At 41.1% G+C, this 13280-nt stretch overlaps 1 protein-coding gene across 3 annotated transcripts in view; it reads left to right on the forward strand.

Moving 5' to 3' along the window:
• Positions 1 to 13280, forward strand: part of LOC140495969 (pre-mRNA 3'-end-processing factor FIP1-like) — a 48082-nt gene that overhangs the window by 7853 nt on the left and 26949 nt on the right. For all 3 annotated transcript variants that reach the window (XM_072595321.1, XM_072595322.1, XM_072595324.1), the window contains exons 2-5: positions 2542 to 2584; positions 4203 to 4278; positions 7949 to 8049; positions 11608 to 11663. In XM_072595321.1, the coding sequence (XP_072451422.1) occupies positions 2542 to 2584; positions 4203 to 4278; positions 7949 to 8049; positions 11608 to 11663 (276 nt within the window). The remainder of the gene's footprint in view (positions 1 to 2541; positions 2585 to 4202; positions 4279 to 7948; positions 8050 to 11607; positions 11664 to 13280) is intronic.

Consider the following 13280-nt stretch of genomic DNA (forward strand, 5'->3'; position numbering starts at 1 on the left):
AATTTTCAGCCTGGAGTCCAGTTACTAGTGGTGTGCCACAAGGATCTGTTTTGGTACCACTGTTGTTTGTCATTTTTATGAATGACTTAGACGCAGGCATAGGTGGATGAGTTAGAAGGTGTGCAGATGACACTAAAGTCAGTGGAGTAGTGGACAGTGTGGAAGAATGTTGCAGGTGGACTTGGATAAACTGCAGAATTGGGCTGAGAGGTGGCAAATGGAGTTCAATGCAGATAAATGTGAGGTGATTCACTTTGGGAAGAATACCAGGTAGGCAGAATACTGGGTGAATGGAAACATTCTTGGTAATGTGGATGTGCAGAGGGATCTTGGCGTCCATGTACATAGATCCCTGAAAGTTGCCACCCAGGTGGATAGTGCTGTTAAGAAGGCATACGAGTATGTTAGATTTTATTGGTAGAGGGATTGAGTTCCAGAGCTGCAATATCATGCCGCAACTATACAAAACGCTAGTGCGGACGCACTTGGAATATTGTGTACGGTTCTGGTTGCCATATTTCGGGAAGGATGTGGAAGCATTGGAAAATGTGCAGAGGAGATTTACCAGGCTGTTGCCTGGTCTGAAGGGAAGCTCTTATGAGGAAAAGCTGACAGACTTGGGTCTGTTCTCATTGGAAAGAAGAAGGCTAAGAGGGGATTTGATAGGGACATACAAGACGATCAGAGGATTAGATAGGGTCGACAGTGAAAGTCTTTTCCCTAGGATGATGACATCAGCTTGTACAAGGGAGCATGGCTACAAATTGAGGGGTGATAGATTTAAGACAGATGTCAGAGGCAGGTTCTTTACTCAGAGAGTGGGAAGGGCGTGGAATGCCCTACCTGCCAATGCAGTTAACCCAGCCACATTAGGGAGACTTAAACAATCTTTGAATAAGCACATGGATGATGATGGGATAGTGTAGGGAGATGGGTTTAGATTAGTTCACAGTTCGACACAACATCAAGGGCTGAGGGGCCTCTCCTGTGCTATATTGTTCTATCTATGTAACAGCGGATACTGGAAATCAGAAACAAAAACTGAAATTGCTGGAAAAGCTCAGCAGGTCTGGCAGCAACTGTGGAGGGAAATCGAGAATTAAAGTTTTGGGTCCAACGACCCTTCAGAACTAATGGGAGCTAGGAAAATGTTGATTTTTATGCAAAAAATAAGGTGGGGTCTGATTTTAATTGTTTTACCTTGAGAGCCAAACCTTAAGCTTCTTAATCCTTAGGACCTCAATCTCTCTTTTAAGACATTAATTAAAACCATCTTTAGACCAAATGTTTAGTCATCTGTGCCTAATACGTGACTTGGTGTTGAATTACACTTCTGTGATGTGCCTTGGGATGTTTGATGTTAATAGTGCTATATAAATGCACTAGGAGAAAGTGGGGACTGCAGATGCTGGAGATCAGAGTCAAAACGTATGGTGCTGGAAAAGCACAGCAGGTCAGGCAGCATCTGAGGAGCAGAAGAGAAACACTTGGAGCATAAGCTCTTCATCAGGAATGTGTGGGTGTGCAAATGGGCCTGAGAGATAAATGGGAGAGGGATGGGGCTAGGGGGAAGGTAGCTGGGGATGCGATAGGTAGATGTGGGAGGTGCTGGTGATAGGCTGGAGTGGAGGATGGAGCGGATAGGTGGGAAGGAAGATGGACAGATAGGACAGTTCAAGAGGGTGGCGCTAAACTTCACAAGCACTTTCTACCCTGACCTCAAGTTCTCCTAGACCATCACAGACATCTCCCTCCCCTTCCTAGACCTCGCCACCTCCATTTCCGGTGAGCAACTCAACATGGACATTTATTTCAAACCCACCGACTCTCACAGCTACCTTTTCAACACCACCTCCCACAATCCACTCCTGTAAAAACTCTATCCCTTGCTCCCAATTACTTTTTGACTATATATATGCACTGTTAACACTGTATCACCTGATGCTTTTATTTTACAAAATAAGCTGCTCAGTGCTTCTATTGGCAGGTGACAAATTCATTTATAGCTCTGTCAAATATGGGGTACTCCACTGCTGAAAACCTTTCATTCTGTATATGCACTAATGTTGGGCACTGTATATGTGTGACTGAAGGATTAATATGCATTTTAGAGCAGATTACCTTTTTTAAACAAGAAGTCCCGTCTTTGGCTTTTTATTGAACATTTCATTTTAAAATAAGGATGCCTCCAGTATTATCATGAGGTTGTTTTGCAAAAATGGAAACTTTTACATCTTCGCTGCAGTAAGCTAACTCCGTCCTCAAGCAGTGAAACATTACTTTCTCGAGTTAGGTTTGCACTTTATGCTTTAAGTAGGGTCAGGAATTGAATTGCGAACTTGATTCCCGTGTCATACTTCACCATTTTGCACTTGCGAGGCAACTTTACTTCAGTGTGGTCGTCGTGATATTACCAAACCATGAGATTTCCCTCGCAAGGTTATACTATGCAAATATTAGAAATTTTCAAGATTATTACATTTTGAAATTACTACTTATCTGTTGGAAACCACAAATAGACTTCTCTCTTTCTATTAATAGATGAAAACCCTGGAAAACAAGAGGAGGTGGCTTTGGTTGATGGGTAAGAGACAGGATTTTAATGTGCAGTATTGTATAAGAAAGTTGAATTCCATTCCCATTTCATTTGAAATGTAAATGCTGATCCTTATGTGTATATACACTTTAGACAAACCATTTAGTCATTTGTTCCTTTTACTGCGTTTGTTGTACACTGCGTTGACCTCCCCATATTTCTGCACGCATGTATACCTCACTTATTGAGGTTCCTTTGTATTCCTTTATTTTGTTGTTTAATTATGATTGCAGCATTAGGGGAATGATGAATCAGAATTTCCAGCTGTGTATTGTATGCGTGCTGTTTCATTCTCAGTTTTATAAATCTACATTCTTCCTGTAAATTCCAGCACCATTTTTTAATGTGCATGATACTTGGATCCTTGGCGAGTTTTGAGAAGATTTGTAGCTCAGGTTGAGGTTCTGGATGGAGGTTTATACACTGAACTGAAAGGTTCATTTTCAGATGTTTCGTCACCATACTAGATAACATCTTCAGTGAGCCTCCAGACGAAGTACTGCTGATGATTCCTGCTTTCTATTTATATGTTACCTAGTATGGTGACGAAACGTCTGAAAATGAACATTTCAGCTCAACGAACAAGCCTACATCCAGAACTTGGATTCTTAACCACTGACTGGCATGATTTGAGAATTGTAGGCCTTTAAAATCCTGTTTTTCTAACTGTAAATAAGCTGCCATAATTGTGGTTTCAAAACCAGTCTTCGTGTTTTCATAATTTCTGATTTTCATTTTTGGGGCTTTTGAATTTAAAACAAATCAGATATTATACTGTAATACTAAGACACCAGGCACTTGCTCACTTTTTCTAGTTCACCTTATGTCACCACTGTAATCGTGCTCTGGTTTGTGTTTTTTTCAAGTCTAAATGGAATTAAATGTACGAAATGCAGGCTAACAAATATGAATTGAGTTGCCTTTTGTAACCTTTGGGAGTGATGTTGGTGAAGCATATTTAACAAATGCATCAGTTACGTCATAGAAACATCCCTATTCTACTTGAAGTCTGTGTTCTTTTTTCCTGTCAAGAGTCCCAAAATATGATTTTTTTTCAGTCTTGGTGTACTTTCATCCTAATCTTAAAGAAAGTTTGTTGATTACCAAGAAATACTTTATTCCATCCTGAAAGGATGCATATCGTTGTCATATCATTATAAACTTTACCCAAAAACTTAATGGGAAACATCAGTCTTATGGCTCTCTATTTATATAGAGTTCTACAAGTGAGGTAAATGTTTATGATGTTGTATTTATTACAAAGAATCCATAATTTTGAATTGAAAATTGGGCAACTAATCATAAGTTAGAACTGCGATGAAAAACTGGTACTATTGTCCAGACAAACAGCTAAGAATGGCTGTCCGAATAAAATCCTAAAGTTAGTGGCAATTTCTGTGCAGCTTTGGCTGCATGAGTCGGTGCCCTCACGAACTGCATAGAAAATGAGCATTTAAAAAATTAAATTGTGATAATTAAAGAAGAAAATGCAAATAATCTTAAGACATCTTCTCCTAAGAATGTTAGTTATTTAAAATTAAAATCATTATTCAAATTTATCATCTTATGTTTTGTTTTGATGTAACTTGGTTACTTGCTTGTACAGGGGTGAAGATTCTTTAAAATCGCTGCAGGAGCCGTCACAAGAATTCAAAGTCAGCAATTTGGAAATGGCTGAGGCTGTAAGTTTCAGAATGGTGTTCTCAGCATTAGTTTGCTATTTGTTTAGTAATTGGGTAAAGTCTCAGTTAAAAAGAATGAAGTATTTTAGATGGAGAGTTCTGCGTATTCCATGTCAATGATTTACGATTTAGTCAGAATGTGCCTCAGGAGTGGTCGGGTTAGTTCATTAGGATTGCACCCTACTTTTTTATGCTTTCAGTGCTGCTTTTTGACGGCTGCATTGTTTAAACCCTTCCTTCATTTTAATCAGAGGAAGTTGTAACGTTGAAGGACATGGGAGCACATGTGCTATTGTGTATCTTATGCTTGCACACTCTTGTCATTACCTGACAAAGTACAAGTTTCCTCTTTCTGTCTTTAAACTTTGAATGATAAAATGCACAGATGTGGACAGTGAAGCTTTCGTTTTTGAAAGGAAATGCTGCAGGTCAGCTGAAAAAAGACTGTGAAAAATTAGATCAAAAGAGGTGATCTGCATGTGGTATATTCTTATGCTAATTATTTTTGGACAATTAGAGTCATAACGATGCACAGCACGAAAACACGCCCTTCGGTTCAACTTGGCCATGCCAACCAGATATCCTAAATTAATCTCGTCCCATTTGTCAGGATTTGGCCCATATCCCTGTAAACCTTTCCTACTCATATACCCATCCAGATGCCTTTTAAATGTTGTAATTGTACCAGCCTCCACCACTTCCTCTGGCAGCTCATTCCATACGCTGTACATGAAAAACTTGCCCCTTAGGTCCTTTTTAAATTTTTCTCCCTAATCTTAAACCTATGCCCTCTCGTTTTGGGCTCCTCCCCATCCCACGGAAAAGACCTTGTATATTTACCCCATGCATGCCCCTCATGATTTTATAAACATGTGTAATGTCACCCCTTAGTTTCCAATGCTGCAAGGAAAATAGCCCCAGCCTCTCCCTATAGCTCAAATCCTCCAAGCCTTGCAACATCTTTGTAAATCTTTTCTGAACCCTTTCAAGTTTCACAACATCCTCCCTGTATCAGGGAGACCTGAATTGCACACAGTATTCCAAAAGTGGTGTAACCAGTGTCCTGTACAGCTGCAATACGGCCACCCAAATCATATACTTAATGCTCTGACCAATAAAGGCAAGCAAACCAAATGCTGCCTTCACAATCCTATCTACCTGCGATTCTACTTTCAAGGAACAATGAACCTGCACTCCAAGGTCACTTTGTTCAGCCACACTCCCCAGGATCTTACCATTAAGTGTATAAGTCCTGCCCTGATTCCAAAATGCAACACCTCACATTTATGTAAATTAAACTCCATCTGCAGCCCCATTACCTCATGATAAATTGTACTGGTTAAACTAAATGAATCTGACCCTGACTTGCTCAGTATATTTGCTGTCTATGAATAAAGCAATCTAATTTATTTGTGTCAAATTTTTCTTGATTCACCTTCAGAATGTTTGAAGACACATGAAAGATACATATGTTCAGTCCAGGACACAAAGGAGTACAATGTATTAAACTCCCATTTGTTTCTCATTATTCAAGTTGATGTATGACAGTGAAATTGTTATCTTAGGAATGATTTCTGTTCTACTGAAGGGGTATCAAATAGAATCAGCAAAGGTTTAGTTGTTGACCCTGGCTGTGAAGGGAGAAACAATGGACTGAATTTAATGGAAGCGTACCGGTGGGGACAGGGTGGATACCCTGTCACTTTCCAGACTCTCCAGTTAAGTTCAGGGTGGAAGGTTCAAACATTACCTTTCTGTCCAGGTCTTTAAGTGCCACTTAAGAGCCTTATTCCATTGCCCTGGTAATCCCCAACCCCCTCGGGTAGGTGGGGAGGGGGTCACCTGTCGTCTTGGGTGTTCTGTGCCCAAAGAAGTGACCTGCTAATGGAAACCAAGGGACCTTCAGGGACACAACCCTCCACAATTGACAATATCCCAATGCTGGGACCCCACTGCCCTTGATGTTTCTGCCCATTCACCTTTGTTCAAAGAGTATCAGCTCTGAACCTTCTAGTCAATTCCACTGCAGTACCAGCAATGGCTATGGTTCCTGGGGGTACTGAGAGCATTAGAGAGCTGCAGAATCCAGGGTGTGATACCTACATTGCACAGGGACATTGTTGGGAAATTGTTCCTTATGGCACCGGGGATCTCAACAGATTGGTTAATTGGGATTTTATCTCAATAGGGCTTCTAGAAAAGGCTGTGAGAACTGATGGGTTGGCACACCATTACAACCATTGAATTTCGCCAATGTTTAAAGGGAAAAGAGGAAATATAACTTTGTGAGGTGGCAGAGGAATTTCCACTTATTTTCATAGGGTGATGGTTAAGCTTCAGGATGTATTAATGTTTCCTAGCCAACGATCCAATGTGTACTAAATCATATCGACTTGAAAGGTATCAGGCCTTTTCTCTGTTTGGGCAAAGTAACCTAGCCTCAGCTAGGGTAGCAGTAACCACAGCAGGCAGGACTAGGTGGAAAAATTATCAGCAATAATCTTATGTGACTGGTGTCAAGTTGATCTTTTTGAAAAATGCAAGACTTTGGGTGAGGCCTGGATTGGTTGTGTTTTCTGGGTTCTTTTAACAAACCTTTAAAATAGAGATTTCTTGATGACTGAAAGATGTCTTTGAAATGTAACCTCATCTCACCTAATCTGCCAAATGACAGCAGCTGAATTGAATGTATTGTAGGCCAGCCCAGCACTTATTGCATATCTCTTATTACCCAGAGGGCATTACTAAGGTCTGAAGTTGCATGGAAGCCAGACAGATGACAGCTTTCCTTGCTTACCGACTATTAGTAAACCAGATGACATTACAATGCCATTAGGCTAGTTTTTTATTCCAGACTTTATTGAGTTGAAGTTGCACCATCTGCTATCATGACCCATATCCTGGTTAATATCATGGGGTTCTGGATTACTCATCCAGTGACAAATACCACTACGCCAACACCACCTTCATGACCTAAGCCAGCTAAGAACTGGTTTGAAGCAAGGTTTTTTTCCACAAGGGTATTTTATCCCATCAGTCAGAATTATTTGTTAAATCCATGTGCTGATGCACTACTTCACCATCTTCCCAACCTCCTAAAGTCTTTAAAACCAACTGTACTTTAGCTGCTCTTTTTTCATGGAGTGAAAATAATTTCCAGTTGGCCAAAAACAAACTCTCCGCTATTGGTGTGTAGTGACAGTGGGGTGCTCTATCTGCAAGAAGCACTATAGTGACTCACCAAGGTTTAGTTGACGTCACCTTCCAAAACTATGAACTCTACCATCTAGAAAAACCAAAAGCAGAATGGTAACACAAGCAGCATTAAGTTCCATTCTAACTTGGCAAATATTGGTGTTCCTGCTCTGTTGCCATATCAGTATCCTAGAATAGCCTCCTTAACAATTCTCTTGGTATACCTTCACTTCAAGAAGGCAGCTCATATCTTTTTTCTTTAGGGAGAATAATTATTGCTAACCTTCCCAGTAATGTCCACATTCGATGAATGAATAAATACATAGAGCATATCTGCCTCTTGTTATTTAAACAAATAGCTTATAAGAAGGGATTGAACCAAAATGTAATCATTCTGACTTAATAGCAAAATTGATACTTCAGAAATTTATTAACATGTTGGTTGGCTGAAAGGAATTGAATGTATGTATTTTAGGCTTCGCAAAATGGTGATGAGGATGACAGTGACAGCGACAGTGATGACGATGATGTGAAGGTCACTATTGGCAACATTAAGACAGGTGCACCACAATATATGTAAGTGAACATATATGTTATTATATCTTTTTTTTTATTACTATAACAAAATAAACTGTGGGCACTGGAAATCTGAAACAAAAACAAAAATTTCTGCTATTGTCTATGTATTACATTTCTTTATTTGATCAAACATTGTAGAATAAGACAAGTAACAAGTTGGGAATCTAATCTAACACTTGCTTGGACCACATAGCTCTTGACCTTATTTAAGTCTTGGCCCAAACATAAATAAAAGAACTGAACTCTAGAGGTGAAGTGAGAGTGACTGCCCTTGACATCAAGGCTGCATTTGACCAAGACCTGTACAATGTGACAAGTGGCAAATAACATTTATGCTACACAATTCCCAAGGAAGAACTAGCTCCAATGAGAGAGAGAATTTAGGCATCGACCTTTGACATTCAGTGGCATCAGAATCACTGAAGCCCCCACTATCAACGTCCTGGGAATTGGCATAGATCAAACACTGAAGAGGACTAGCTGTATGAATTGTGACTACAAGAGCAGGTTAGAGTCTAGGAATTCTGCAGCAAGGACCTAACTTCCCAAAGCCCCTCTACCACAAACAAGGCATAAGTCTGATGAAGTACTCCAAACTTGCCTGGACAAATGCATCTTCAACAATACATGGACTTGTCACCCTCTAGAACAAAGCAGTCCACTTGATTGGCACTACATCCACAGGAAATCACTTTATCCATCACTAATGCATTGTGGCAGCAGCGTGTGTCATCTGCCAGATGCACTGTAGAAATTCACTGTAACTCTTCAGATAGCATCTTCCAAACCCATGACCACTACCATCTAGAACAGCAATGGCAGCAGGTATATGGGAATGCTACCTGCAAGTCTCCTGCCCCCTAACACCCCACCAAGCTGCTCAATATCCTGACTTGGAAATATGTTGCTATTCCTTCCATTTGCTGAGTCAAAAACCATCCCTCCTTCTCTCCCTACGTATCAAAATTGTGGGTCTACCTATATCAAATAGACTGCAGCGATTGGTGAAGGTAGCATACCACCACCTTTTTGACAGAATTGGGGATGGGCAATAATATTTGGCTCAACCAGTGAAACCCACATCCCCTAAATAATTTTTTGTAAAAAATGAACAAGAAGTTGACAAAGTTTTGTTTAAATCAACCTAACTACTACCAGATCCCTCAAATAAGTTTTGTCTCCACTAGAACATGACAACATGTTGCTTGTCCCACTGAAATTTCCTATTAATCTTTTCCTTAAGTTTGTTATTCTTCATATAAAGAAATGAAATGTTAACTTCCTTTCTTGTTATTGACATTAACTTGAAGGAGTTCCAGTGCTTTCACTCAGCAGCAGTGAAGGATAGGCAATATCCTTTCTAAGTAAAATTGGTATGTGTGGATTAGATTAGATTACTTACAGTGTGGAAACAGGCCCTTTGGCCCAACAAGTCCACACCGACCCTCCGAAGAGCAACCCACCCAGACCAATTTCCCTACATTTTACCCTTTCACCTTACACTATGGGCAATTTAGCATGGCCAATTCACCTAATCTGCACATCTTTGGACTGTGGGAGGAAACCAAGCAAACACGGGGAGAATGTGCAAATTCGACACAAACAGTTGCCTGAGGTGGGAATTGAACCCGGGTCTCTGGCGCTGTGAGGCAGCAGTGCTAACCACTGTGCCACCATGGTTGGAGGGGAAGTTTCAAGTTGTGGTATTCCCATGTCTCTGCAGCTCTTGTCCTTTTTAGATAGTAGCGATTGTGGGTTTGGAAAGAGGCTTGATGAATTTCTGCATGGATCTTGTAGTGGTATGCACTGCTGCTATTGAAAGTCCATGGTGAGGGAGTGAATTTTGTAGATATGGTACCAATCAAGTGGGTTGCTTTGACCTGGTTGGTATCAAGCTTCTTGAGTATTGTTGGAGCTGCACTCGTTCAGACAAGTGGGGAGTATTCCCACAGACTCCTATCCTGTAGATGGTAGACAGGCTTTGGGGAGTCAGGAGGTGAGTTGCCTGCTGCAGGATTCCTAGCTTCTAATCTGCTATGGTAACCACAGTATTTATGATGAGCCCAAGTTAGATTTTGGTTAGTAGTAATTTCCAGAAAGTTTATAGTAGAGGTTTCAGTGATGGTAACAGCATTAAAAATTACATGGCATTGGTTAGATTCTCTTTCATTGGCGATGGTTGCTTAACATTTATATGGCATGACTGTTATTTGCCACTAGTCAACGCAAGGCTGGATTTCGGCCAGTGCATATGGACATAGCCTACTTGAGTCATTGAGTCATACAGCATGGAAACAGAACTTTTGGTCCCACTTGTCCATGACAACCAAGTTTTCCAAACTAAACCAGTTCCACTTGCCTCCCTCTCAACTTTTCTTACTCATATCCCTATCCAAACGTCTTTTAAATGTTGAAACTGTACATGCGTCAACTACTACTTCAGGCAGTTCATTCCATGTACGATCCATCCTGTATGTGAAAAAGTTGTCCCTCGGGTCTTTTTTAAATCTTTCTCCTCTCACTTTAAAAAATGCCCTCTGGTTTTGAAAGACCCCACCCTAGGGAAAAGACGTCTGCTATTCACCTTGTCTATGTTGCTTGCGATCTTAAACCTCTATAAGATTACCCCTCAACATCCTACGCTCCAGTGAATAATGTTCCAGTTTAACCTTATAACTCAAATCTTCCTGTCCCGGCAACACCCTGGTAAATCTTTTCTGAACCTTCTCCAATTTAATAATATCCTTCCTATTGCAAGGTAACCAGAACTGTACACAGTACGAGTACCTGAGGAATCACAAACGGTGCTGAACATTTTCCAATATCAGAGAACATCCTCACTTTTTTTTCCATTATGCTGGAGGGAAGATGATTGAAGCTGCTGAGCATGTTCAGACCTGAGACTGTACCAAGATAATTGTTAGCCCTGGTTCAGAGGTAGCCCTCTTACCACAGAGTTAGACACTGTGGTCATACTCCAAGCATTTGATCACAGTCTGGGCTATCATTCCACTGCTGTACCATACTAAGATACTGTATTTTACACAGGACTTTTATAGCAAGGCCTCATTGGCTCCATCGAGTAGGCCTAAGTGATCTTTTGATGATATTTTGAAGAAGATCAGATAAGCTTGCTCTGGTGTCCTATCACCATTTACCTTAGCCAACACAAAAACAGATTATCTGATCAGTAATATTTTACTGTGCACAAACTGACCTCATGTTTTCAATATCACAAGGTCTGTGCGTCAAATGCTGTTTCATTTGCTGTAAAGCCCTATGGAATGTTCTGCATGATGGTATATGAATGCAAGTCTTTATTTCTTTATAAATCAACACATCTCAACTATTCAGTTTTTTGAACTAAGAAAATTTGTTGCAATTTTTCACATATGTCAAAATCTTTCTTAATCACGGATACATTTTACTGTAGGTTGGGGTAGGGTAATGGCCCATTTACTGGAACTTGTTAGTAATACAATACATAGTGATATGTATTTAAAAATGAAAAGAAATTGAAAATTGTTTTAATTTATTTACTTTTAATTTATACAGGGGGACTCCGATGAACTTGAATCTGAAGAGTGGACGGCCTTATGGCTCTTCTGCAGGTCAGTGAGTTGCCTGTACAGCAATTTTTCAGTGATAGTAGTGAATTTTTAGATTTCACTTTAATTGAAAACCACTAGGTAGCCCATGACCAGTTTTACTGGCATGTGGAAGACTGCTGGGAACAAACAAGACTCGCGGTTGGTGTGTTGCCTCCCAGGTGCCAGGGTCCGTGATGTCTCGGATCGTATCTTTGGGGTCCTGAATGGAGAGGGTGACCAGCCTCAAGTCGTTGTCCATGTAGGTACCAACGACATAGATAGAAAGAGGGATAGAGATGTAAGGCAGGATTTCAGGGAGCTAGGGTGGAAGCTGAGAGCTAGAAAAAACAGAGTTGTTATCTCTGGTTTGTTACCCGTGCCATGTGATAGCGAGGCAAGGAATACGGATGGTGCAGGAGGGAGGGTTTCAGGTTCTTGGACAATTGGGGCTCATTCTGGGGAAGGTGGGACTTGTACAAACAGGACGGTCTTCACTTGAACCAGAGGGGTACTAATATCCTGGGTGGGAAATTTGCTGGTGCTATTCAGGTGGGTTTAAACTAGCTCAGCTGGGGGATGGGAACCGGAGGTGTAGCTGTAGTGCACAGGAGGATGAGAATAGGAAGGACAAGGATAGGATTTCAGGGTCACAGGAATGTGCTGGCAGACAGCGAAGTGGTTTGAAATGTGTTTACTTCAACACCAGAAGTATCCAAAATAAGGTAGGTGAGCTTGCAGCATGGATAGGTACCTGGGACGTCGATGTTGTGGCCATTTCAGAGACATGGGTAGAGCAGGTTGAGGAATGGATGTTGCAGGTTCCAGGATTTAGATCTTTCATTAACAACAGGCAAGGTGGGAAAAGGTGGCGGGGGGGGGGAAATACATGGCCTTGTTAGTCAAGGATAGTATAATGGTGGCTGAGAGAACTTTTGATGAGGACTCGTCTACTGAGGTAGTGTGGGCTAAGGTTAGAAATAGGAGAGGAGAGGTCACACTGCTGGGAGTTTTTTATAGGCCTCCACAGAGCTCCAGGGAGGTGGAATAGAGGACTGGCAAAATTATTCTGGGTAGGGGTGAAAGGGTGGTCATTATGGGGGACTTTAACTTCTCCAACACTGACTGGAAATGCTATAACTCTAGTACGTTGATGGATCAGTTTTTGTCCAATGTGTACAGGAGGGTTTCCTGACACAGTGTATTGAAGGGGTGACAAGAGGGGAGGCCACACTGGATCTGGTGCTTGGTAATGAACCAGGCCAGGTGTTTGATTTAGTTGTAGGTGAGCACTTTGGAGAGAGTGACCATAATTCAGTTATGTTTGGTTTAGCGATGGAAAGGGATAGGTTCAAGCCATAGGTCAAGAGCTATCGATGGGATAAGGCAATTATAATGCTATTAGGCAAGAATTAGGATGCATAGAATGGGGTAGCAAAATGCAGGGGATGCAGATAATGGAAATGTGGAGCTGGTTTAAGGAACAGATATTGCATGTCCTTGATAGGTATGTCCCTGTCAGGCAGGGAAGAAGTGATAAGGTAAGGGAACCGTGGTTTACAACAGAAATTGCATCTCTTGTTACGAAGAAGAAGGAGGCTTATGTGTTGATGAGGCAAGATGGTTCAGATGAGGCAATGG

The sequence above is a fragment of the Chiloscyllium punctatum genome, chromosome 25, assembly GCF_047496795.1.
Source record: "Chiloscyllium punctatum isolate Juve2018m chromosome 25, sChiPun1.3, whole genome shotgun sequence".
NCBI classification, from domain to species: domain Eukaryota; kingdom Metazoa; phylum Chordata; class Chondrichthyes; order Orectolobiformes; family Hemiscylliidae; genus Chiloscyllium; species Chiloscyllium punctatum.